The following is a 27828-nucleotide window of genomic DNA, read 5'->3' as shown; positions in this document are numbered from 1 at the left end:
TATGTTTTGTGTTTGTTGCATTTATTTCTCTCCAAGGATATGGACGTTAACAAAGACGTCACAAAGCGTTCTCTCCGCCTCCTTGGTGTTATCTGCTCCCTGCAAGGATTTGCTCCCTGACTTGTTATTCCTCTTAAATATAAATGAAACACGCATGCATGCTCTTCCTCCTGGGCGTACATGCAGATAACACAGCCCCCTCTACATCTCTCTCTCTCTCTCTTTCTCTCTCTGCTCCTTCCTCACTCGCGCATTCCCACGAGCGTAAACGCCTTCAGAAGACCTGGACGGAGCTGCTGCTCGATTCGAATCATTGGATTAAAAAACAAAACTAAAAAAAAAACGCCATTACCTCGCTTGAACCCGGACTTCTTAAAACGGAAATTCTCCATCTGACCCATTTTATAGTACTTTGCTTTTTGTTTGGACGCGCGGTCAAGTTTTGGACCCCAACGCTCCACAAAACGACTTTTACGCATCAGGCAACCACAGAGGGCGTCACATTGACCGCTTTTCTTTAGCTTCTTCATCTTCTTCTTCTTTTGCATTGTAATACCTCTGTTACGATGCAAGCTTTTACGCGTCTAAATAATCCGAACGACGAGAAGGGAAATGATTTCTATTAAGTAGCGTGTTTCTCCGCCCTCATCATCCTCTGCGCGCATACTGTGATCTCCACCAGGCGTAAGAAAAAAAAAAAGTGTTCCGCGCACAAATCGACGCTTCTTATCGCTCAAGTTCTAATTTGAGGCAAGGAAACTGTCGAAATGACGCCTCTCGGTCTGCCTTAAAGGAGCTGGGATGCTGGTGAGGGCTGCTGCTGTTTCCAAGAGGCTGCATGGGAGCGAGCTGTCATCTTAGTTCTCCCCGGCGCGGCATCATCTCGCTGGAAGTAGTAGGCTTCAGTGTGGAAGATGGCTTTTGACTTTCCCCCAGGATACAAAGCGTAATCCCTCTGCATGTCTGATTACACCGTGACAGTGGAGACTCGTCTTTCAGTAAGGTAGGAACCAACCGATCCAACTTCTGATATATATATATATATATATATATATATATATATATATATATATATATATATATATATATATATATATATATATATATATATATATATATATATATGCACTTATGATTTCTTCAATATTTTAACGATACTTAATGAGAAACGTGACCCTTGAAGTTGTTTTTTTCCACATTTTGTCACATTAACTCCACAAACTTTATTCAAATTTTATATGATAATCAACTCAACTAGTGTATAATTGTGAGGTGGAAAATAAAAACTTAAAAATATTAAACGTTCTACAGATATGTGTGCAGTCCCCCCTTTACTCTGGTACTCTTAAATAAAATCCAGCCCAACCAAAGGAGTAAACAGAGTAATGCAATCCCATTAATTCGTCTGTTCTGTGAATGCCTCAAAGGTTTATTCGAGAACAAAGCAGCTTTCCACCAGAACCCACAATTTACAAATCTGAGCCTCCTGGAAGAGTATCAAGAAAGAAAAAAAGAGAAAGAACACCATAAAAAGTCCCCTTTTGGATGTGCTACAAGCCACATAGAGGGCAAAGGAAACACACTGAAGGAGGAGCTCTGGCCAGATGAGACCAAAATTAAATCTTTGGTCTAACATACAAACATTCAGACGTCCTCTGATCTGAACCGTTCCATTGTAGCTCCGAATTCAGTGCGGTTTTATGTGTTTGCAACATACGACACACGAGTCAACACATTCAGACATTCACAGATGACAATGTGTTCGAAACTGTAGTAGATAAAAGCACCTTTCATTGCAGTTGCATAATCGCTCAATTAAAGTCCTAGGAAATCTAACCTTTAATCATGAGATTTTAATTATTCAGTGGGGAAGGAAATCATCTGTGAAGGTAGAATTGTTTTATATGTGATCAATGGCATCACAATTATTGGCGCCCCTCTTGCATATCCCCCTTTTTCAAGTGGGGCGTCATTGATTCTTCTGCTTTAACACTTCCTAAATTTGGTGCAGAGGGCATTTTTTTATTTAAAATCCTGTAACATTTTGAAGAGTTCATGATGTTACGCACTCTAAATGTATTGTCTTTGTAAAACAAACAAGCCCACAGCATCACAATCCTTCATCATACGATGGTCATTTTGATTCTTCCTTTCACTCCAAACCAACCTGAACTGTTTGCCTCTTCAAAGATCAATCTCAGTCTCATCTGACAAAAGCAAACAGTTCCAGTCTAAATCCCAGCAGGGTTGAGCAAACTCCAAATGTTTATGTTTATACAGAAAGTGCCTATTTTGTTTTTGGCATGCGGCTGAAAACAGCTGGTTGGCATGTAGATGGTTGCTAAGGCGGCTTTGTGACCCCGAGATGTTTTCTGCAGCTCTCAAGCGAGTTAAGAGTTGGAGATTTTCACCTGTCTTTTGCTCCCAGTGTGCTGTTAAAAGATAAAAAAACATTCATCCTCTTCTTCTCTCCTTGTATATGTGGCCAGCACTCTAACTCCACTTTAAAATTAAAAAAATGTGTGAAATTATCTTTTTTTTTTTGTCATTTAAGGTTGTTTGTTTGGTTTCTACTTGTTAAGAGAGTGTCAGCACTGACCTTTGCCTGACATAAACCACCGGGACATTTCCCTTTTGGACTAACTCATAAGTTTAGACATGCAATGTTTTCACAGCCAGTCCCCAATATTCAGCCAGTTTTTAGTGTTTGTAAACACATCTAATTTAAGAAAACCTATTCCAGACTGGCAGGCTGCTTTTGTTGGTCTCAGTGTTTGGATTTAACGTACTGCAAGTAAAGAAAATATTAAAACTGCCATGTGTAGAAACAGGAATTCACTCATTAATATTTTAGGTGACCTTTAAATATGTGATGTGTGTCAGGATTCAGATTTTTTTTTTCTTTTGGAAGAAGTAAGTTTTTAGGGGAATTATTTAAAGTTGGGCAATCTTACAAAGTTAGATCAAGAAGGATTAGAACAGGCTGCTGATATGCCAATGCAAAGATCTTATCATGGCTAGGGTACATTCTGTTCATTGCTGCTCTATGATGGCGCATAGACTCACCAGTTCCATATTTCTAATTTTATTTTGACTCAGCTAAAGTTTATACAGCCAGAGCAGATTTTTATTGACTGCTGTTCATGTTTTCTATCTATTAATTCAACATGCAGTTTTGGAGTCTGGGTAAACAGTCGAAACACTTCAGTGCTCTTCAGGTCTAAAGAATTAAATTTTGGTTGTACTTGATTAAATCAAGTGTTTTTTGGCCTAAATGTACATTTTTTCCAAGCTTATCTATTTTCAGTGTGAAGTTGTGATATTCTGATCCAGATTTTGTTTTGTTTTGTTTTGTTTTCTACAAAGAAGCTGACATGCTTTGCCAACTTTTATGAGTTTTGGCCAAATCTTAAGTGGGGCAGAGCAAATAAAATTGCACAAAACTTTATTGGTTAGTTGTTGAAATTCATTTCATGTATAAGAAAACAGTAATGGTTATTAACTGGATGTTCTTAATGTTATTAAATAATGATGAACATATGGTGAATTATTTGTTGTAAGCTTGAGCTGGAGAAATGAGAACAGCGTGTACAGACGTTCGGTGCAGGTTCTCCGAATAATCTGGAAAGTTTTACTTAAAGCGAACTGAATGCTGGAACAGAGGTACACACTGATTTGATGCTATGCCTCTGTGATTGCTCTCTGGACTAAATAGCAGTTCAGCCGTCTAAAGACCGAACTGAGATCTGGCAACTAAACTAGTCCGGAAACACAACCAGGCTCAATCAGGTCAGAATGTGTTAGCAGTGATTCTAAAAACATTTTGGCTTACCTCATTGTCTAACGAGGACATTACCTCCCTCATGTTGTTGTTTTGAATATATTTATAACAAAGTTAGAGCATACAACCATAAAATCACATTCAGCATTAGAGGTTTGGACAAACAAGGCAATGTGTTCAGTACATGCTATTCCCAGGTCTGACCACTAGGTGTTCTTCCTTGCTGAACGCTGACGGCTTTGGTTTCCCAAATCTGGTTGAGACCAGGAAGCTTTATTTTGTTATTTCTGAAAATGTTAGCAAGTTCAGTGGCGCATCTTACTTTGTCAACGACAAACTGGTGCCTCAATAGAAAGAGCTTATATATCTTGGACGTCTGTTGTGGTGAAGAAAGGAGCTCAGCCAACAAGCGAAGCTGTTGATTTTCTGGTTCATCTGTGTTCCTGCCCTCACCTGTCGTAATGGCATATGAATCATGACACAGAATAATATCCTGCAGCTGAAATGACCTTCAGTCACACAGACAGGGAGAAAACCTCCGAGTTCAACCTCAGCTCTTCCATGCCGTCAGTTTTTAGTGGGTCCAACACTCCTGGCCAAAAGACTGAAATAAAAAAAGTTGAAATGAGTTTCCTCACCTATAAAGTAAAGAATTTGTTTTGTAAAAAAAAAAAAAGCTGCTTTGTGTCTTGAATCACATGGATGTGGTTTTATGTTGAAATAATTTGGAACAACCAAACCATCTGTTGCTTTTTCATAACACTGACATGATCAAAATTAATGGAAAACATTTGGAGGTGTAGTACATGTCTCTTTATTGACAGCAAGGATAGCTTCAATGTTTTTATAAATTGCCAAATTTCCTTTTGCAATTTTGAAATAATGAATTAGTTTGCTTTTTATTCATGTCAGTAGTGCAGTTTTAAATGTTAAGAGGCACTCTTTATGCTAGATATCGGTGTATAAGACAGTCAATCTACTACTTTTCACACTGCGTGTGGTTGAATACAGTCACAAACACTCTCTATCAAAGGTGCTATTAACAGTTTGAATGAGAAAGGCACTCTACATTAGGGAAAGAAGAAAAATAGGGCATCTTCTCATCCAATTAATGGATAATCAAGAAGAAATACAAAATAATCAGGATATGTCCGTCAGGAGGCAACAAAAATAAATCTTGAAAGGAATCAGATGTTGGACAGAATTGGATGTTCCAACAATACGACTTTGCAAAACTGAATCAAATGTCAATTCGATGTTATTGTAAAAACAAATGCCTCTTTTCTAACATTTACAACACTCAATAATTAGATCATCTATCGTTAATAAACAAAGCTTTTCGCCATCCTTCAGATTATGTCCTGCAAACAGGATTAAAGCTTCAGTAAAAGTGAAATGACTCAACATGGCTGGGATAGTTTAAGTGCATGCTACCATGCTTAAGACATCAGTTATTAACCCAGGCTGCATGGATTTCTAATGATGTCTAAAGATTTGTGACAAGGTTATGCACCAAAGTGGCAATGCATCACCGACACCTGGCACAAAGCCATCCTCATACTGGAGGGACATGTCATTAGAGCAGTGCAGAGTCTAATTTAATCTGAATAACCATCTTCATTTTGGACCCAGCACAGCATCCAGGAAATATGATGGGTAACCACAGGAGTACTAACTGTAAAACGTCACCAACAATGAATGCATTTTCTCTTTAGCACATGATGTGCCTGATTTAAATTTAGTCTCTGCAAGATTCAAAGTGTAAAGATCAAGATGCGTAAGACGCACCTGGAACAAGTCTCTGCACAGGAATTCACCAACACCAATTAAATGGCTGTAGGAGGAGCTGCAACAGCCCCGGACTGGACACTGGTTTGACATGTACATGTTGTGAAAAAGTCAGTAGAACCTACAACAGCCTGTGTTTTTCTAACATATTTGGACATTTGCATGTTTAAGTTTCTTTTGTATAATTTAACACATTTATTCCCCCTTTAAATGGCTCAATTCACACACACACACACACACACACACACCCCACACACACACACACACACTCGTAAACACATATGCACAATGACAACACTGGTCCAGATTGTACCCTACTCTTCATCCACCGAGCCCTGAAAGGATTATGTCAATTTTAAAAATTACATAATGAATAAAAAATTTGCAGTGACTAAAATAACTAAAAGTTGACAAGTGAACTACAGAGTTGAACAGTTTTCCCTTACCGCTGGAGCATCATTGGTTTAGATTTGGGTTAGTAAGATAATTTTATTTACATAACAAAAAATCAAAGGAAAGAGCAAAAGAAGAAACAAGAAAATAAATAAGTATAAATCCATGTTTAAGAATAATTAGTCCGTGATTTATAAACTAGTCTGTGTTGAGTTATCATATTTTGTTGGGTATTTGTTGGGCACTCTGAATCCACTTATTTGTATTTTTCACAGTTTTTGAGTCTAAATTCTTTCAAAATGTAATTTAAAATTAGCTACTAATTTGAGGAGTACAATATAAAGACAAAATAAATCATAATGGACTTTTAAATGGATTTTCCTGGACGGATCTTTCTAATTAAAATTTGAGACAGAAATAAACAACTAATAAACAAAAAAAGAAGAAGTTGTACAATCAGCAGATTCCTGTTTTATGGAGAAGGTCAAACAATAAAAGAGGAACTGATAAGCCAGCACCTCTAAATAGAGACGCTTTGTAACGACAGGTGCTCTGTCGTTGGTTTATTTTTATTTTTTCAGAATAAGCTTAATTATGCTAAATCAAGAGTCACTGTAACCTTGGGACCTGTTTACAGAAAAACAGAGTTACTCATTGAGCCAAATGAATCATAATAAGACATCCTCGGAGAGCTTGGATTTAAGAATCATTAGAAAGTCAAGTGGCTTGTTGGCTAATCCTCCTTCGCTGATATCAAGCAGTCTGGATAATCCCGTTGAAGAGCCTCTGTCGTAGTAGGTCAGCAGTTTCCTCACTGTCACTCTTAAGACCCCAAAAAGATGACAAGAGAGTGAATTTGTCATAGAAACACCGACAAGATTTGCGATTTTTATAAAAAAAAATTTTAAAAAGAGCATATGGATATCAAAACCTCAGAAGTTGGTTACTGCGTCAGTTCAGATGGGGCTTATCGGTTCCTGGTTGTAGTTTGGACAAACGTGTGACTGGCTGGCAGTCAGGATTGCTGGGACGACAAAAAAAATGAGTCATTTGACTGGAATCAGCAGGGGGCTTCTCAATCCGAAGGGTAATTTAGTCGCATGGAGCTCCATTCCTCATGTGAGGCCGTATTTCTTATTAAGTGTGATCGATACGAGTCGTTTAAGAAGAAACAGCATGTTTCATCAATCTAATGACGGTAAAAAATAATAATAATAATAATAGGGAGTGCAGGATTTGACACTTAAGTGGTTACATCAGAAAATATGCTTCCAAAAGGTCAGTGTGAAAACACGTAGTGACATATCCTCCAGACAGATGACTCACCCGTGACCGTCAGCCCGTAGGAGAACAGCACGCGCTCTCGCTCATTATCTGCTTTTGCCTTGGCTTGCTTTTTTTGTTTTTGTCTCCGACACTCGTGCTGACGAGAATTGCCAGTCGTCTGAGCTTAAACGGCATCGCAGCGGCTGCGTAATTACCGAGATCAGTTTAAAAAAGAAACAACACTGACAAACAAAAAGAACGACAGAGTTGGAAGAGCTGACGGGAAATTGCAGACTGTCTTTCCCCCCCCCCGCCTAGGCGCTTCATGTTTTGCCCTATCCGGGCAGAGGGCAGATCATGTCCTTCCTCCTTGCCACCATTAAAATGACAGATTACTGGCCTTGCAACTACATTTGAGTTGTAATTATCCAGAAAAAGGAAATCTGACATCTGTAGTCTCTCAATCTGGAATTTTTTTTTTCTTAAAAGTTGAATAAACAAATATCTTGTCAGACAAATGCTATGCATTCAGTGATAGTTATGTCTTTTTTAAATTTCAAACTTAGTGTTGGACCAGTGAGAAATCTCCACGGGAATTGTGGATGCCACTAAATGTAGGTGGCTTTGACTTTTTCTTTATTATAAAGACTGAATGATGGCCCAGTATTAAGTAAAAAGCATGACTGAAGCCTCATTTGGGCAACATCTGTGCAGCTAGACTTCACCTTTGACCTTCTTATGTAGTTAAAGTGATTCAGAAAAAGCATCTGACTACGGGGAAGAGATTTTCAGCTTCTGCATGGCACAATATTTCCCTGACTGATGATGCTCACTGACAAAAAGTAAAGTCAGCTTTGACGAACCCCCTAATGCACAAATTTCTCTGCCAATATTTACAATTTTATACGGAAAATGTAGATTTTTTTTTCATAATTCTGATTCTGTCTTCTTCTTCCTTATGTTTGGATACCACAAAACATCAGCAACATCTGAAATTTGTGGCTGATTTTCTCTTACCTGCTGATACCATTTTGCCCATTTGGGGTTTTTTTCCCCTTAAAACACATAGGTAATAGCTTTCAACACATTTTCTTTTCTAATCACACTCCTGTGAGTAGTCATAAATTATTTATATTCAAGGCTTGGGTAGTTTCACACCGCATTTAAGAGAAAGATCTCTGTCACACAGGTTGTAGAACAAATTTAAACCAAGACAGCATGATGCGGAGCTGATGTTTTCTGTGAGACATCCACTTCTTTGGCATTATGAACACAACTGAGAAGAAGTGTTTGATTTTTTATTTTTTTTTGTGGAGGGAGAAACTTCGCGATACTGAAGGAAAACGTTAAGAAAGTTCACGTTCCTGTTTTCACCTTCCTGCTGCTGCTGGGTGTGCACGAGTTCTTGTGAATGGAAAAAGAGTCAGAGTGTGTCTTGTGTACCAGGCCCAGACCCAAACAGAGCAGCCACTAATTTGGGCAGCATTGGTGTCCCATCCTTCTCTAAAAGCTGTCAGCACTCACTTTGTTTCTTCCTGTATGAGGGGGACAACTTAAGAGTTTTCTGTGCTGTGTATATTCAGAAATATCTGCAGTCATGTTGGTAGACTTCTCTGTTGTTTTTCTTTAAGCAAACAAGACTATTTCTCCCAATTTTGCTGCTTTGGACTTGAACTTGTATTGCAAGAAGTCAAAAAAGCTGATGTTAGCTGGTTCCTTTAGTATCTGCTTTGACTTGCAGCCTGGAATCCACCGCTTTACAAGCATGCTCCTCACAGCCAAGTCGTTCTGAAAAAACATTTATTTGCCTTCCTTTAGTTTTCCACCATAACCTCCAAATCAACAGGCTTTAGTTGTTCTGCTCTCGCTGTTGAACCGCTGCTACGCGCTAGAGGTAGTAATATTTCACAGACGGAGCGCCGCTTCTGCTCCACTTGGTAGTGACTCTCACACCAAACCTCTGCTTGAAGCTGCAGCATCTAACCTAAAAAAATACATTTTACATACGTATTAAAACTTTCACTGTCCTAACATGAGACAGATAATCTCTAAAAAAATAATCGATCTCCTCCCTGTTCTGCATAATTACTCCGCTCAGTCAGAAACAGCCAATCAGAACTAGCAGTCAGGGGCACAAAAAGTGGGTATGCACTGTATGCAACGCATAACGACCCTGAACTAGAGGTAATGGCGGAATTAATAATAAAATAAAGACTTTGTGGTATTCTCATTTAGTGACGTAATTATATTAGTGGTGCTACCACCCCCACGCCACTAGAGGCAGTAGCAGGCCCGAAAAGGTGCAACTTAGGATCAGATTTAAAAGTATACCGAAAGCTATGGAATTTGTTAAAAACTGTGAGCTGCGCTCAAGTAAATAAAAGAGAGAAGTTCAAATACATGCTGAGAGTGAAACTCCTTCTTAAAGACGAAGCTATATCCTAGATTTCAAAAGGAAATAAAAACGGGAGACCGCAGATAATATAGGAAATAGAGCCCCCTTCAATTCCGGAGTGCAATGGTCCCATTTCCAAATAAGATGTGAGACTGACAGTGGTCTGTTTCCGACCGTTTCTGTTTACTGCAGGGATGTCATTCTCAAACAACAAGGTAATGGTGGGTAACTATGGCAACCAGTGACAATTTAAAAGCCCGCCTACTCTTTCTGTAGTATTGACACGGCATCTGCCGTGTCAATAAAAAAATCCGTCAGACTGTGATGTCACAATGTGACATCACAGTGTGACATTCCAAAGGCAGAATTCTGACATCACCAGCGATTATATAAGCTCCTCACATCCATCTACCTTCATTGCAACCTGTTAGCAGCCGTTGTCGATAGTGTCTCGTGAGAAGTTACTTAGCAGTACGTAGTAGGATTTTCAACTTTGAAATCTACTGAGTTTCTAGAGAAGTGATCCATCTTAGAACCACAAGTAAAAGTTAAAATGGAATCCAACCAGAGTAGAATTGAAGAAGTGGCATCCGACAACATCGTCGAGAGAAAAGTACAGCCACCCAAGCCACGCAAGCGCAAGAAGAAGATGTCCTTTGCAGCCTGGTGGGCGCTGCATGGATCTGAGGAGCCTAAGATGTCAACTGAAAACATGGAACAGCAGGACTCTTCATTGGTGATTGACAATGGATCGAGCGCCAACGCACCGCAAAAAGTAGATCAAAAGGGGGACGGACAGGAACCTCAGAGTGAATCCAACGAGAACCAGAAGCAGAAGGATTCGCTGGCCTGTGTAGAAGAGTACATCGCTGGACAGCAGGAGAAAGTCGACACAACAGAGAAAGAAAAGCCCGCCAAGTCTGAGGAACAGCCACCAAAGCAGAGGGAAGAACGTGATGAGTTAGCATCCATGGAAAAGGAAAGTTCTAAGAACACTGTGATTTCTGCACCAGAGCCGGTGAACGAAAAGAAATCCGTCACAGAAAAACCGAAGAAAGTCAACCAGTCAAAAACTAGGCGCATCAAAAAAACCCCACTGTTGTGGAAAACTTTCCCAGAGACTGATGCTTGCATAGATTTAACATTTTTCACTCAAAACAGTGAAATCGATGATGGTCCTCTGCCGAAAAACCAAAATTATCAGGGAGCTTTTTCCAGCAGCGGAAAAAAATCGTTGTGGAAAATGCTCCCAAAGTCTGAACCCTGCATAGATGTGAGTTTTTTTGCTGAGAACACTGAAACCAAAAATGTTTCAATGCCTGCCGAAGAACATGATGAGGTAGCTTCCTTGGAAAAGGACAGTCATTCTAAGAACACTGCAACACAGCTGGTCACCAAATCCATCTTGAAACCGCAGAAGACACCGGATGAAAAAGGGGAGAAACATCCATCTCTGGGAAAACCAATGGACGACATTCAAACTGGACACTTAACGGAGGTTCCTGTTAATCAAACGGAAGAAAATGTGCCAGGAGAGGGTTTAATTGAAATTCAGGATTTGCTCCACTCTACAGAAAAGAAAAGCCAAGTAAAATGTATGTGTGAAGCTAAATGTAAGGAGTGTGAATTGGAACATATAAAAGTACAAAAATACTTAATGCAACAGCTAGATGACATGTTCAATGTAAATCATCAACTAAACGCTAAACTTAAACAGCTACAAGATTTGACGAGAAAATTACTGTCAGAGAGAAGACAGAGGAAGAAGACTATGGTTTCTGTTCACACTCAGAGCGAATCGCAAGGCACCTCACCCGTTTATCAGTGTTTGTCAGTCCAAACGGAGATGGATGCCACTGAAAGCAGATGTCACTTGAAACAAATCCGTCAATCAACATCAACGCAAACGGAGATGGATCTGCTGGAGAACCGATGTCACTTGGAATCAGTTTATAAAACAATCTCAACCCAAACTGAGCTGTTTTTATTGCTCAGAAAACAATCCACTGAAACCAAAATGAATGGACATCAACATCGGCAGAACAAAGTATTTAAAAGATCTACAGATGAGAACAGCAGAGAGTCAAAAACGAGAGATGCATCTGAGCTGAAAGCTGTCAGTGATGAAAACGTTTCGGGAGACATTGAAAAAGAGGTTTCAGTACCGGAAATGGTTGGAGACCAGAGAGAGAGCATGGAAAACGAGATTCACACGACTGAAACAGCCATCGGTGAAGTACCGCAGGTAGAAACGGTCTCCATGGCACATCAAAATGGAGACCACCAGGTGGAGAAGAAGCGTTCAAAAAAATCTAAACGCAAGATCAGGAGAAAGGCAGCAGTAAGAGATGCAACTGAACTGGAGAGCCTCTGTATGGAAAACGTTTCTAGTGACAGAATTGAAAAAGAGGTTTCAGTACCGGAAATGGTTGGAGACCAGAGAGAGAGCATCGAAAACGAGATTCACACGACAGAAACAGCCATCGGTGAAGTACTGCAGGTAGAAACCGTCTCCATGGCACATCAAAATGGAGACCACCAGGTGGATAAGAAGCGTTCAAAGAAATCAAAACGTAAGATCAGGAGAAAGGCAGTAGTAAGAGATGCAACTGAACTGAAAGCTGCCAATGATGAAAACATTTCTACTGACAGCATTGAAAAAGAGGTTTCAGTACCGGAATTCGATGGAGACCAGAGAGAGGTAATTAAAAACGAGATTCACACGACTGAAAAAGCCATCGGTGAAGTACTGCAGGTAGTAGAAGAAGAAACGGTCTCCTTGGCACAACAAAATGGAGACCACCAGGTGGAGAAGAAGCGTTCAAAAAAATCTAAACGCAAGATCAGGAGAAAGGCAGCAGTAAGAGATGCATCGGAACTGGAGAGCCTCTGTACGGAAAACGTTTCTAGTGACAATATTGAAAAAGAGGTTTCAGTACCGGAAATGGTTGGAGACCAGAGAGAGAGCATCGAAAACGAGATTCACACGACTGAAACAGCCATCGGTGAAGTACTGCAGGTAGAAACCGTCTCCATGGCACAACAAAATGGAGACCAACAGGTGAAGAAGAAGCGTTCAAAGAAATCAAAACCTAAGATGAAGAGAAAGGCAGCAACAAGAGATGCAACTGAACTGGACAGCCTCTGTATGGAAAACGTTTCTGGAACAAACACAGAGCAAGAAGTTTCTACAACAGAAACAACTGGGGATCAAACAGTCTTGCTTAAAACTGAGATTCATACAATAGAAACAGAAATCTCCAAAGAACAGCAGGTCCCCGAAGAAAGAACTGAACTGGAAGCTGTTGTAAACCCGATTGAGACAGAACAACACTTAGTCGATATCACTAAGACAACAAGTCCTGATCCTGAAAAACTACCCGACATCCCCCAGAATGCTCCTGAACCAGCTGAGACAACAGTTGGGACAGTGTCAGAAGACGTAGCATGTAAAGTTGAGGCAGTTTCCACAGAGGAGGAGTGTGGTCCAATGGAAGATCAGACAACATCGCTTCCACAACCAAAGGTCACATTAAACATAGATGAAGTCCAAACACCACCTCAGGAATTAGAGCCACAAGCAGCTGGTGAGTCAGCTGAGAACAATATTTCTGAAGAAGAGAAACCCAAGAAGAAGAAATCGCTGTGGAAGCGAATCAAAAAGGCTCTGACTCCACCTCCTCTACGCCAGATCAAATGCAGATGCAAAGTCCATCCAGACATCAACTGATGTCTGAAGAAGATTTAAAAGGGGGCGGGGCCACGTGTGTTTTGGTGATTAGCAGTAATTGGTAAAAAGCTACTGTGATTTTGAATTGGACATTTTAATATTGAAAAGACAGGACTGCACGGTGGGACATGTCTCGCCGTGCAGGTGTGGGTTCACTCCGGGGGCTCCGGCTTCCCCCACGTTCAACCACATCAGTAGTCATCAGAAAAACCTAATTTATTAATTAGAGGGAGATTTAGAGAGAAAATGTAAACAACGTGGAACAATGAGAGAATTTTAGAGTCTAAACCGAAACAAACTGGGAAAAATTTAGAAAACTATTTATCTTTCTGGGCAATCAATCAATCAAATTTTATTTGTATAGCACATTACAGCAGCAAGGCATGTCAAAGTGTTTTACATCATTAAAAATAAAAACACAGTCATGTGGCATTGAATAAACAACCCAGAAAAACATATATATGTATATATATGGTTTTAGAAAAAGTTGTGTACTTTCAGCTGACAGTTTTTAGATGACAATGACTTTCTGGAGGTTTTCCAGTCACTGGCGCTGTTCTTAAATGGTTTAGGTCTTACCTAGAGGACAGGTAAGACCTATATATATATATATATATATATATATATATATATATATATATATATATATATATATATATGCCTCTATAAATATATATAAATCTATATATAGATATGTATATCTATATATCGATGTCAATCTATAAACATATACCTTTGTCGCTCTCTCTCAATATTAATATATATATATATATATATATATATATATATATATATATATATATATATATATATAAGCCTCTATAAATATATATATATATATATATATATATGTACGTATATCTACATATAGATGTCAATCTATAAACATATACCTGTTTGTTTCTCTCTCTCTCTCTCTCTCTCTCTCTCTCTCTCTCTCTCTCTCTCTATATATATATATATATATATATATATATATATATATATATATATATATAAAAATTCCCTTCTCACCCTCCGCGGGTGGTCTGTTTCATCCTCTTAGCTCGGGTCCTCTACCAGAGGCCTGGGAGCTTGAGGGTTCTGCGCAGTATCTTGGCTGTGCCTAGAACTGCACATTTCTGGACTGAGATGTCTGATGTTGTTCCTGGGATCTGTTTGAGCCACTGCTCCAGTTTGGGGGTGACTGCCCCGAGGGCCCCGATGACCACAGGCACCACTGTGGTCTTCACCTTCCAGGTCTTTTCCAGTTCCTCCCTGAGGCCCTGGTATTTCTCCAATTTCTCATGCTCCTTTTTCCTGATGTTGTAGTCACTTGGTATTGCTACATCCACCACAACGGCTTTCCTCTGTTCTTTATCCACCACCACAATGTCCGGTTGGTTCGATCTGAGCCATTCTGGCAGTAACTCATCTAATTTAAATATCAAAACATATTTAAACCTAGTAATGGCGATTAAATGGCAGAACCTTTTATTTGTTTCCCAGCTAACTTTTTGAAATCCTGATACATAACGGCAGCCCGTGGCCAGAAACAAAATCAAGAGCACCATGAGCCTGGCAAAGAATGAAAACGCGAGAACTTCATGTGCTCAAATCTATTGGAACCTCGCTGAACACACCCACACCAGTGGTTGGTTGGTAGTATAAATTAATAGAGGGGTAGCACTCTTACACAGCTTGTGGTGTTTATGTGTTCTGCCCTTAAGAGTTGGGGTGTGTGTGTGTGTGTGTGTGTGTTTCATGCTGGCACACAATGACTTGCAATAGGTACTTGCAATAGGTAACCCAAAACATGTCGAAAAAGGACAATATTTGACGTCAATTTGTGATTTGTTTTCAACATAAAGCACTCCCTGGGTGGTTATTCTTTGTTAGATTCTGATGTTATTCTTGCTTTGTGTTTTCCCTCCTGTCAGATCTAGTTATTATTGTTCTGGTACAAAAGGTCTCCTTCCAGCTTCCTCGGTGTCCCTCTCAACATCTGCCTGTGAAAACTAAACCTCACCTGTGTTCTCCGACGCACATGTTAAACGTAAAGCTTAACCGATTCCCGTCATTCTAATCGAATTGAAACACCAGTTTTCAACAGCGCGAGTTGCTTGTTTGGACCGATTTCCAGGGAGTTAAAGTTAAAGGTTAAAGATTTGCAAACAAGTCCTTGGGATGTTTTGTGAATCACGTCTTTCAGTGGAGAGCTTCTGTTTAGCCAGGCTTTTGTCACACCTTTTGTGTCTTTCTCTTTCTTTTAAATCTCGGCTCACCTTACTCTATGACATCTGGGCACGCAGTTTGTTGAAGTAAATAAAGTCTGTGTGCAGAAAATGAAAAGTCTGCCAGTGCGTTTTAAGAAATCACATGCATAATAGCTGTTTCTGTCTTTATCCTCGTCCTGCCTCCATCTGGTTTCAACCTTTCCCCCCCTATTTCCTTTTTTGAGTACTATCCCACCTGATGTGCTCACTTCCTTTTCCACTTTTCTTCCTAAAGCAAGGAGCTGGAGACTGCGTAAATCTAGAGCTGAGGCGCCAATCCCAAAAAACAGATGTAATTAACAACCTGAATCTAGGTCTCTCTTTCGCCATCTCCTCTATTCATGTCGCATCCGTTGCCAGATCCGTGCGCCTCTGTACACCCACCGCCTTGTTCCATGCCAGTTTCCTTTGGCGTCGCCTCCTTTTCTCCTCCCGGCCGTACCCGTTTCCAGCTGATAAGAGGACGGCAACCGTCTCATTCCAAATTTTAAAGAAGTCACAGAACGGGACTCGTATTTAAAGTGATTTGTTCATTCCTCATGTGTTGCAGCAGCCAGCTGTGCTGCGATGCTAACTGCAGTTGTTTAAAAAAAAATGCTGCTGAAATGTGACTTCTGCGAGTTTTGAAGGAAGTGTTTGAACATCTTTTGGAGTGTGGAAATGTAGGAAACGTTGTCCAGGATTATCTCTCTGGATCTCTATCCAGAGAGATTAATAAAAAAATAAAAAACATAAGTATATAAGAATGTCAATTTTATGATTACATCCATCCAGAAATATTTACGACCTTCAAACATCCAGTGTCACAAAGACTTTTTGCGAAGTTGTCTGGTTTGATATGCTGCCCTTTGTTTAAGCCGTGTTTCATTTTTTCTTGGTGACAAAGTTTAAGCGTCTTAATAAAGTTAAGCAAGCAGTAAGCAGCTAGTAAGAGCCGTCATAAAGTTCAGACAAGTCATCAGCTAGGCCCACTTTAAATCCTAACCGAAACAGAGGGACTCTTTACTGCAAAGATAAAGAGGAGAGATGGCTCATTTTTTTACTCCGTGTCTGTAGTTGTGATTCCTGTGCACACAGCTGGTTTGTTGCTATAGAAACATGTCACCTAGCAGCAGATGTAGTTGCTATAGGGACAATAATCTCGTGTGATGTGTCATATGGAACTGGGAGTTTGTGGTAATCCTTAAAAACACCTGTCGTTGCTCAAAGACATAATAAGCGCCGGGGTAAACACGGACGTGTTGAAATGCAGTGGGTGACGGAAAAGATACAACTCAGGGTGGAAAACATTTCTCAAGATGATTGAGTTGTTTAAAAAAAAATAAATAAATGTTTGAGGATGTTGAATGGCTTTGATATCATCCCTGCCCGACTGTGAGTGCGCGCAGATTAACAACGAGAGCAATTTATTCATTACCGAGGCGATTCATTATTCACCGAACACCCCTGATGGAGATTTCACATTTTTATTAGCCAAGGGGGAGAAGAAGGATGTGAATTCAAACGCGAAACGTAATGCAATCGCAGAACTGATGGGACACGTAGTTATTTTTAAACAATTAAACCCTGCGCCTTCGAAGAACGTTTAATATGCATGATGGGTGCAGATGAACTGACTGTCTGTTGGCCGCCGAGCTCGCTCTCTGAATATCAGCTCTTCGTTTGATTCAGGCTCTCGTCTCAGTGTGTCAGAGCCGGAGTGGTTTCTCGTTAGGCTTCTGGTGTGTCTGTTACAGCAACAGTTCCTTCCTCTCCGCTCCGCTTGTTTCTCACTCCAGACTCGTTAAGACTACAGTACAAAACGCACCAGGCTCGATTCCCCCTCATTTCCCGGAAAAAAAAAAAGGCATTTCTCTCTCTCTTATCTTGTTCATTGTCAGATCTTGCTTCCCTCGCCGCCACTTTGTCTCGGAGAGGCTTTTTTTTCGGCGAGGTTTAGGTCATGACTCATTGTTGCACCTTGGCAGGTGCAATGTTGAAAGCACATCCCTGTTTCCCTCTCTGTTCCCTCTTCTTTTCCTCACTCAGCCAATTTTCCCTCCATATAATCCCCATCTCTTGTCCTGTATCGTCAACCGTTAGCCGTTCCGCTTATTCGTGGAATAAGTGAACGAAAGAAATCTCTCCTGTTGCTGTAAAACACTGTGTGGGTTCATGTTTGACGCACGTCGAGGAGCAAAACGGAGAGAGCTGAACCAGATCAAACCCAAGAAAAGTGGCTGCTTGTGTTTATCCTTGTGTGTGATTCACCATCTGTGATAAAGCCCTCTTCAGTAACCGAAAGGATGATTGACAAGATAAATACGTATATATGGCTGAAGGAGAAAAGAGGGGTAGGCGGAGGAGAGACCCTCAGGTCCTGTGCAATTTTTGGCTTCCTTAGATTTGTCAGGGCTTTGATTATTCCTTTAGGGTACGGGAGAAAGGGAGGGAAAGAAGAAAAACAAGAAGTGACCAAATTAGACTGATTTAAAATTAGAGAAAGGATAAAAATAGAACGAGGAGACGAGACGGGAGGGGGAGCGAGATAAACAACATGAAACCAGATCCGGGCTGGAAATGTTCAGATCTTCAAGCTCATTTTAATGTCAGACAAGGATGATCCGAGTCCATGCAAAAAGTTTTCAAATTGTCATTTGAAAACTAGGATCAGGCTAACCAACTGGGGAGCTGTGCTGAGACTTTGATGAGAGGGTTCGAGAGAAAAATAAATAATAATAATAATAAATAACTGCATATGCTTCTGGGGTGAAAATCAAAAGTCATAATTTCAGTCAGGTTTTGTTAAAAAATGTTGCTTCTAGCAATGAAACAACTTATTAGCAACAACAAATGTTACCTCATGCACACCAGATTACATGGTGATTAAATAATTAGACACTTATTGCAGACCAAGCAGTTCTTCATAATATTTCTGATTACAGTGAAGATGAAATAACAATAAATTTGAGATTAATTTAGCAGATTTCCACATGGGGGCGTGTTGGTTTCCCTCAAGAAATTCAATTACCATTTAATTTAATTGTATTTAATCAGCTTATTTGTGTCCAATATTGAAAAAAAATTGATGATCTGAAACATGTAAGTGTGACAAGAAGCCAAAGCAGAAAAAAAACTGTAAGAAGGAAATATTTCTTTACAATACCTTTGTTCATTATCTCCAAATTTTCTCACTGAATGCAAGCAGCAGTGATTGTCCAATGAAAGCACATATATACTGAACGATTTGTGCATCTCAAAGAATTAGTAATACTTGTTAAGTATTTGTAATAACTGATCATTGCTGCATGAAGTTACGGTGACTCAAAGAGTAGTCGTAGTTTGGTTTTGGGGGCCTTCAGAGACCAGAATAGGGAAATACCTTTAGAACGAGGTTAATGTAACTAAGCAACAGCTGCCCTGGTTGTTCTACTTTTCATTTCCTCGTACTATTCATTAAAGTTTAACAGGATTATGAAAGTCTAACCTGCTTAAAATGTATAAGAAAGAACGCTGCTTCTTCTTCTTCTTCTTCTCCTCATGTTCACCTGACAGACTGGCAGCTTGATTGTCTCGCTCTCCGCTCTCGGCTTTCACAAGACGAAGTCGTGCTTTCTGGTCCACAGTTCAGTTTAGGACTAAAGACTGCATCAAAAATAGTTGACTGCGAGTTTCTTTTTGGAGGGTTCTGTTGATGAAATGCCTGAACTCACACATGTTGCATCTTTAACAGGGGAAAAATGTGATGAATGGACTAAATTTATGCAGCACTTTCAAGTCAAATCAACCACTTAAAGCTTCTTAAAGCCATTCACCCGATCGCACTCACAACCACCAATATATGCATGAGGTTAAGCGCCCTACCAAAGTACACAACAACACATAAAGCAACTTTGCACTGCACAAACTCTAAGCACCGAGCCAAACGTTCGCACAAAGAAACTGAGTGATCACGACCTCTGATGATTCCCTAATGGCAAACAGCTCCCGTTATCTTGCTCTTAGCTGTTCGGGATTGTTTAGGGATGACACTTTTGTGAAACAATGTTTCCTATCATGTATTTAAAATGCAGATTCCCCGCCTTACGACAAAAGCATGAACATGGCAGCAACTGTAAATGTACAAATAATTTCAGACATTGAAGATACTGGTGGAATGCAACATTCAAGTTACTCAGAATTAAAAGCGGAGTCAATTTAATCCTCCACGAGGACAAAGATAATGTTCATGTGAAACCAGATTATAGAGCTTTTGAACCCAAATGAAGGCTCTTAAAAAAATAATCTGGTGTTTGTTTCAAGCTCTCGTCTGTTAATAGCCATTAATAGACATCAGAGCTGGTGGAGAGCCGAGCTGAGGGTTCATTTAAATGCTGTTACATTTGCATAACTTAATAATACGTAAGGAAAGCAACAAAAACTGAAATGTAACAAAAACAAACAAGGTTTGACTGGGACTCAGGAGCTGATCTGGTTTTGGTGACTATCTGTACTTAAAAATAAACCCTTGCAGGAAAACTCAAGTTAAATTTACACAGCTTCTGCAAAGTCACGTTGTCCTGAGGCTGGCTACCTAAAACATGACATTGCTTGTAATGAGCGCAAATCTGTGCATCACGTACGTTTCATTTGCACTCCGAGCAGAACATAGTTTCACTTTTAAACATTTTCTGTGGCTTTAAATAGACACTGCTATGCATTGGTAGCCATATTTAAATTAGACAAACGCAGCTATGATCCCTTACAACAAAGGTCGGCAGCATTGTGAGAAAGGCTCTACTCTGATTATTAAGTGTTCTTGTGTCTGAACACTGCAGATGTTCACATCCCTGGACATCTGCTCACCAAAGCAGCTGGTCGTCTGTTTTCTCTTTGCTAATATGTGTGCCTGTTTAAAATTTTTGTAATTCTTGTATGTCTTGTGTTTTTTTTTTTTTTTAGGTTTTCTTTCCTTCTGCTCCTTAGGATGCCAAATAAAATGTCTTTATAACTGGCTCTCAATTCGAAGCTTGCAGGTACAATGAAGTTATTCGGATCAGTGCCGCTCCATTTAGTGCCGGGTGGAAGAGTCCCTCTGCACAGCCAGCTGACGTTGACGTTTGTTAGACGCGTAACGCGCCGGGAGCCCCTTTTCATCTACTTTATTGCTAATATTCCTCGCATTGCTACGAAGAATGATGCGAATGCGTCATATCTAACATCCCCTTTCTTCTCTGCTTTATGTTACCTGTTTTAAGAGGTTCATGCCTGCAAAACACGCTGCGCCTTTTGGGTGTAAAAAAAAAAAGGTAGGAGTCAGTTTGGGCTGCAACAATGCTACGGTATCTACAGTTTAAATATCCAGGAAGTCCCACTGAGATTAGAAATGTATTTCACATGGGCGACTTGACCCCAGATCACAGCCACACAAATCAGAAGTAAATTAAATAAATATGTAATAAACAAAATGGAACGCATTTACATCATACTCCCCCTTTAAAGTTTACTTTATGAAACACCTCAAATGTTCACGGATGTGAATGTGGCATGCAGGTGAGCATCTTTTAGTGAAGCTTGGATAAAGAGAAAAAACTAGACTGGACAGCTTCAAAGAAAATATAAATAATGGATAAAACGTTCTAGGCTGGTCATCCATCATATGAATTCAACCATTATCAATGGAATGATGCTTTCATCTCTGTTCTGCAGAAACTTCTCTCTCCTCTTATCAGTTTTCGTCTTCTGTGTACCGGTTACGCTGAAGTTGGCGGATTTATGGCTTTTGATTAAGCAGAAAGGTGGAAAGAAATGGTCTTTTTCTGCTGATAGCTGGGCACAGACTTCAGGAGCACAACTCAACCAGGCCTTGGTTCATGTTTGCTGAATGAGTGCGTTTGAAGAGGCTGCAAATATCTGTTTGCCCTGCTGTAAAAGAAAAATGCCTGGATCTGCTCTAAAAATAGCATTTTTATTTCAAATGAATGTATTCGTTTGTTTCCATGTTTTGTCCTTGTGCGTTGTAGTTTTATCAATGACATTTTCAAGCATTGGGATGGTATGATTTTGCAGCATTAAACTGAACAGAAAAAGGCTTTTCCAGTGAGTTTATCGTTGAATGATTAGCATCATTAAAAAAAATAAAAATAACAAATTAAGCACCACAAATTAACTCAACGACCTCCCGATGTGTGCCTGCAGGTAAAGGATGACTGCAGCAGCAGGTGTACTGACAGGCTTGGCCAAGCTCAAGCGCCAGGACTCGGCCCGCTCTCAGCATCGGCCCGTACCACCCGCATCACAAGGCTTGGCTAACCCCGGCTCCGAGGGCGCGCCCAGGTGATGTTTCTTCAGGAATTTAAAACACAAACTTGTTTTCAGCTGCACAACTTTATTTTTTTGTTGAGTTAAAAAAGTCGGCAACATATTTATTTTTTATTTTTTTACAAATGAGGGGGCTTCCGTTAACGGCTTGATAGCTTTCTTTTCGAGTTTGAAACTTTATAAAACTTTCTAAATTACTCAAATGTTCCTCTAAAGACTATACTTTGAAGTGGTCTTGATGAATATTTCATCAGGATTTTTGCCTTTTTAACTTTTTACCTCATTCTTACTCATACCTGACATCATGTTCTGCAGTGTGTGATTAAAAATTTACCTGGAAAGTAAGAAACAAATGAAAACTATCTCAAACACATAAGCTGCTTTAGATTTCTGATTGAAAAAACCATCGAACTCTAAACAAAATCTTAAAAATATGATCCAGGAATGTTGTCCGAAACCAATAAAAGAGTAGAAGATAGTATGGTTGCTTTGAACCAATATATAAATCAACATTTTATGCCTCCGTTTCTCTTAGAAAGCGGAAGCGACGCACAGACGTTGTGGTGGTCCGAGGAAGGCTTCGACTCTACTCGGCTTCTGGCTTTTTTCTCTTCTTGGGACTTATCATCTTGGCAGTAGGGATTGGTATGGCGACCCTCGGTTACTGGCCGCACAACAAAGCCGTACCGACAGGAGGAGGAAACGAAGTGAAGGTGGGGAAGGGTGTGACCAACGCAAGCCATGATGTTCAAGGTAACATTAGATCTGGGGGGGTTCACAAAGCTGCTCCAAGCTGTTTTTTCCCGCTCTTGTTACTCGTTTTCTCTGTGCTCTGATTTTAGACTCACCTTCAAAGCGGACAGGCGGCGCTCTGATGCGGTTTCTGGAACAACATCTTCACTCTGAGAGGATGAAGATGCTTGGGCCCTTCACCATGGGCATAGGGATTTTTATCTTCATCTGCGCTAATGCAATACTTCATGAAAACAGAGACAGGGAGACTAAGGTAGGGATGAAATTTTCTCGGATCATACATCAAATTCCCATTTGAATCAGATAAGTTCAATAACGCTTGCAAGTGGATTTTACTTTGCGGATAAGTAATGATTTAAATTATTCCTTGCCAGTCCCATATTCTCATTTCTCTTACTTCTCTCTCTTTATAAAGTGAAAAGCATGTACTCTGCTCTCAGCATGTACCGCACCCCCACTAACACGCAGATTTGATTTCTTTGGACCTGCTTTCACTTTTATGTCTGCAATTTGCTTTTGATGACATTTTCTCGGTTCATCTGGTCTTTTCTTCCCCTCCTTGATTTGATCAAACCCCTCCTCTCAGCATCTCCCTTTCCTAGTTACCCAAATGTGCCGAGTTATCTATTGTAATTGAGGCCTCGTACACATGTAGCCGAGTCTTTATATAAACGAGTATCCGTCTCCCCATCGTTTGAAAAAGATAATATCGTACACATGGGGTTACAAAAAGTGTTCATCCACACAAACCCGCTTTACGCCACTGAGCATTGTTTTAAACATGCCAAACCCATAGGGGGCAGTGTAGCGTAAAGCTACAACAACCAATCACAATCCTTCAAAAACAACCACGACTTCCTGTTTGGAACGAAATATGGCGCCAGGAAGTTCATTTGGGTAGACAGGCAGAGAGGTTGACCTACTTTTAAACACTTTGTCAGAATAAAAAGATAATAAAACACAAGATAATGTTAATTGGGAATCAGGTGACAGCTTGTGGACGTTGAGCTAAATTGTGCCTCAACACTGGGAGGGACATCTGCTGGAAAAACAGCCGTCCTCTAAGTGATCTTCCTCCTTTGCAGCTCAACATATTGGAACAGTTGGGCTAGTAGAAAACGAACAAGGAAAGAGGGTAAAAAAAAGATAAAAATCAGCACCTCTCTGATAGCAATCATCTTTCTTCCACTGCATGCCTAAACAATAACAATAGTCACATACGTGACGTTAGCGGCGCATTTCCATTGTACACACACGCAAACGCTAATGAGAATTCTCAAATCTCCACGTCGGTCAGAGTTTTTAATGACCGTGTTCACGTGCCAAATCACGTGAAAATCTATTCGGTTTCTCAGACATCCAGCTATTATGTGGACGAGGCCTGAATGTGGCAAGGAACTACAGGTGATTCCGGCTAACCCAGCTGTCCTCTGCGTTAGATAATCCACATGAGGGACATGTACTCCACGGTCATCGACATCCATCGCCTCCGGCAGAGGGAACAGAGACAGTACCACCACCACCGCAGCAGCAGCGTGTGCGCGCGAGACGTGGGTGACCTTCGCAGTTTTGGGGCTGACACGGCAGCGCGCCTGGCCAGCAACTCCCTCCTGGGCTTCTCGTCTCGTTCTGGAAGCAGAGTTGGGTCCACGGAGGAGGAGGAGGTCCTGCTTGGGGATGAAGAATTCCACAGACACAGAGAGCAGGCCAGGTTGGATTGTAGCTTTGCGGGACTGCTGGCGCCTTTGTACAAGGATGGGCCCTTTTACGGCGCCGGACTTGGGTTGTCGCAGTCCGACTCAATGCGACACCAGTGGTCGGTGGACGGAGATGTGGAGAAGGGAGGACACCATGCGGGGTCTATTGTCTCCTCCTCCATCTCCGCCTTTACTCTCCCTGTTATTAAGCTAAACAACTGCGTAATTGATGAACCAGAAATGGAGGCAATTACCGAGGAGGACAGAGGAGGCGAGAGGCGGGAGGGTGAGAGGCCAGCGCCTCTGAGCTCCATGGAGTCTCTGGTGGTGCCAGTAGCATCTGTCGCCAAGGCCTCCAAGCCGCCGGGCTTGCAGCGCAGCAACTCGGCGTCCTCTTCCTCCCGCTGCTCTTCCTTCTCCTCGTGCAGCCTCTCCCCGGCTCCCTCCTCTACCTCAGGCTGCTGGCTCTCGCCGGGAGCGGCGAGGAGCGACTTTGGCTCCAACTCCTCTCTGCACATGCTGAACAGCCACAGCCACTCCAAATCCCTGGACCTGGAGCGCGGGCCCAGCATGCTGAGCGTGCGCTCGGAACAGCGGAAGCACCCCAGCTGGCCGCGGCTCGACCGCAGCAACAGCAGCCGCAGTCACAGCGGGAACAGGGGCAGCAGCAAGGGATACACGCGCCTGGAGGACAGGGAAGAGCAAGCGGAGCGGCTCTCGGACGCGTCGGCGTCCCCGACAGACAGACGCGACTACAGCAAGCGAGAGAAGCTGCTCATGATATCCAGGTCGCATAATAATCTGAGCTTCGAGAAGGATGAGTTTAATAGCAGCACGTTGAAGAGAGGAAGCTCGGAAACTCGATTCTGAAGGCGCGCGAAGGAAGGGGCAACACCAACTCTCTCCTGGTCTGTAAAATTGTTCTTCACGCTGTCTTAGTTGATGACTACGAGACTAAGTTGTGCTTTTAAGACAAGTTTTTTTTTTTTTTTTTTTTTTACAAGGAGCAATAGCACCAGTAAGTAACATTAGAACCTGCACAGCAAAAAGGTTTTGCACTTAAATGGCTGTCTGACTCCACATGCCTGCTTTACGACAGTAGTGGTGCTGTTTTACAGCTGACTCTTGCATGTGGAAGGTGAAGCTCCCTGCGGGGATCAATGCAACGACTTCAAATTACATGAATAGCCTCTGGTGTTTAACAAACTGGACCAGGCATCAGACAGTGATGTTAAATGAAGACGGTGGCCTGCAAATAAATACGACAAAGAGGCCCTCATTGCCCTGTGGTCATGTAATATTGACCTTTCCCAGGAACTTCAGTACAAAGATGGCTGCAAATACCAACAGTTTGGTATCTGTGGCTGCGGCTCTGCTGCGGGTATTTTTCAACTAACTGCTAGGTTAGATTTTACTCAGGATTAGTCATCTCTACATATGGCCACAAACCCACTTAGAGTGCAGAAAATCTCTTGTTTTATTAATAACAATTGTGTCATTGATTGAGGAATATTTTCAGAAACATTTTGCAATAACTCCTGAAAGAAATGAACATCTTTCAAACCAGATCTTTTCCTGCCTTACTGTTTAATTCCTAAAACCAAATGTGCATATTTGTTAAATGACTTGGCTGTGGTTTAATAACCATATCTGAACCCAATCTCGTCTACGAAGAAAAGAACTACAAAATTTGAAAGGCATATTTATGCTTCAATGCTTCAACTGTTTTTCCAGCTGTATCTGGAATGGAAAAGACGGTCAGGACTAAAGAGAAATGATGCGGGACTGAAGACTCCTCAGTGTTTAAGTCCCTGATGAGTTTTTTTTTTTTTTTTTTGCTGGTCGTGTTTTCATAAATCACCATTTGAAGCATTTTTACACACATTAGTTTCCAAAGATTGCCACATGTAAATAGCTTTGTCCCATCACAAGATGCCGTCACACATTTTCTTCCATTAAACTGCAAACAAATGGAACAAAATAATTCACGAAGCAGCTGAAACTGTCTTTGAAAACAGAAAGTAGAGCAATACAGCTGCATCTCCTGTTAACGTTTTTATTTATTTCACCTGTACTTATTTAATTGTTGTCAATTGCAAAGGAATTGAACACAAAATGAAGTTTATTGGAAAACTACAATATGTAACAAATGAAATAGCCAAAACAATGTGACAAATAAACATCAGCAACAGACACGGAAAAAAAAACTACACAATCATGAGGATGACTGATAAATATCCAGCAGACATTCTCCAAAAAGTCACATAAGATTCACTGCTAGGTGAGCTATATCCTATTCGGTAGATGGAAAGTTGAGTGGAAGGGAAAAGGGCGATAGAAAAGAGGATTCATATGATACAGGAGTTTCACTTTTCTTTTTGACTGAATTACTGAAATAAAATCAATTCTTGATGATGTTCTAACTTACTTAACTTTTGTAAAATTTGGTTTGGGCTGCTAGATAAAAGTCACGAGACACGTTACGGCGGCCATCTTTGTTGACACCTCTATAAAAGTTTTTTATTGTAGCATTTTCCGCTACATATGAAACAAGGTCGAATAGTAAAATTGTTTTACAGTCTGATGTGTGTTGAGAATCTTTTTTCAGATGAACTAGTTTCTAGCGGTCTGTGAGTCACTGTTCAATTTTGTTGTTTTTTCTCAGAATAAAATTTATTTTCTCTGAAAAGCGTTGTTCTTATTACCTTTTTTTAACATCTATTTATGCAGGTAAATAGAAATTAATGCTTTTTAGCAGCTGTGGGCTGCAGATGACAGTGAAAGATCGATTTTGCTGCTACATCAGAAAATTCAAACCACAGGAAGGGAATTTAAAGCCAGCAGCTGGCATGTCTGGTTTTACAGTGTCATCATGTGTGGTGGGAGAGCATCAGTGTTAACATGTTAAATGATAATAAAACTTTTTTTTTAATGAATTAAAACATAAATATCTGCTGCTAATTATGTTTGTGATAAGTCTCACAATCTGTATCATATCTTAGAAACTACTGGAAATACTTCATCATCACCATTAAACATATTAGTTATGTAGCTGTCACATTCAGTTGTGTTTAATATATTAGAATATGGTTTCTGATCATGTTTTTCAAATTAGAAGTACTTTTTTTTTAAAGTCACAAACAAGTATGAAACCTAGTCCATGTTTCTGTTTTAAAAATTTGATTTCTTTTTGATCTGATGTAATATAATCTTAAACCATGTGTTTTCATAAATACATGCTTAAAAAAGCAGTTTGTTTCTGAAATAAGTCTACTTTTTCAATAATCCTCTATTGAATATGACTGTATATTGAAATCTGCCAGATTCCGGCTCTGTTCTTGATGACGAATGGCTTGACATTTTCAAATGTTACAGGCTATGAAATGACTGCAATTGCCTGTTACTCTGTCAGCGTCGTAGAGAAGATCGGACTGAAAATCTCAAGTCGCACGCGTTCTTGAGATAAATATAATTGTGTTTCTTGTTAAAAT

The 27828-nt window shown here is 40.5% G+C and overlaps 1 protein-coding gene across 1 annotated transcript; it reads left to right on the top strand.

Annotated features, from left to right (window-relative positions):
- The first annotated feature begins 89 nt into the window (after window positions 1-89).
- tmem200a (transmembrane protein 200A) lies at window positions 90-27026 on the top strand. The gene is made up of 5 exons (XM_008398441.3): window positions 90-1003; window positions 21765-21902; window positions 22423-22640; window positions 22730-22893; window positions 24080-27026. The coding sequence occupies exons 2-5, from the start codon at window positions 21772-21774 to the stop codon at window positions 25205-25207; spliced, it is 1641 nt and encodes a 546-aa protein (XP_008396663.1). The 5' UTR covers window positions 90-1003; window positions 21765-21771; the 3' UTR covers window positions 25208-27026.
- Window positions 27027-27828: the final 802 nt, after the last annotated feature.

Source organism: Poecilia reticulata, chromosome 21 (genome assembly GCF_904066995.2).
Source record: "Poecilia reticulata chromosome 21, P_reticulata-male-v2, whole genome shotgun sequence".
Taxonomy (NCBI): domain Eukaryota; kingdom Metazoa; phylum Chordata; class Actinopteri; order Cyprinodontiformes; family Poeciliidae; genus Poecilia; species Poecilia reticulata.
Note: the sequence above shows the minus strand (reverse complement) of the source record. Positions and strands in the feature narration are given on the sequence as shown.

Bases quoted from the DNA above. Each gene is read 5' to 3' on its own strand.
- tmem200a (XM_008398441.3), top strand. From the start codon at position 21,772: ATGACTGCAGCAGCAGGTGTACTGACAGGCTTGGCCAAGCTCAAGCGC. The intron at 22,641-22,729 runs GTAACATTAGAT...CTCTGATTTTAG, and splicing joins CGCAAGCCATGATGTTCAAG to ACTCACCTTCAAAGCGGACA. The intron at 22,894-24,079 runs GTAGGGATGAAA...CCTCTGCGTTAG, and splicing joins ACAGAGACAGGGAGACTAAG to ATAATCCACATGAGGGACAT.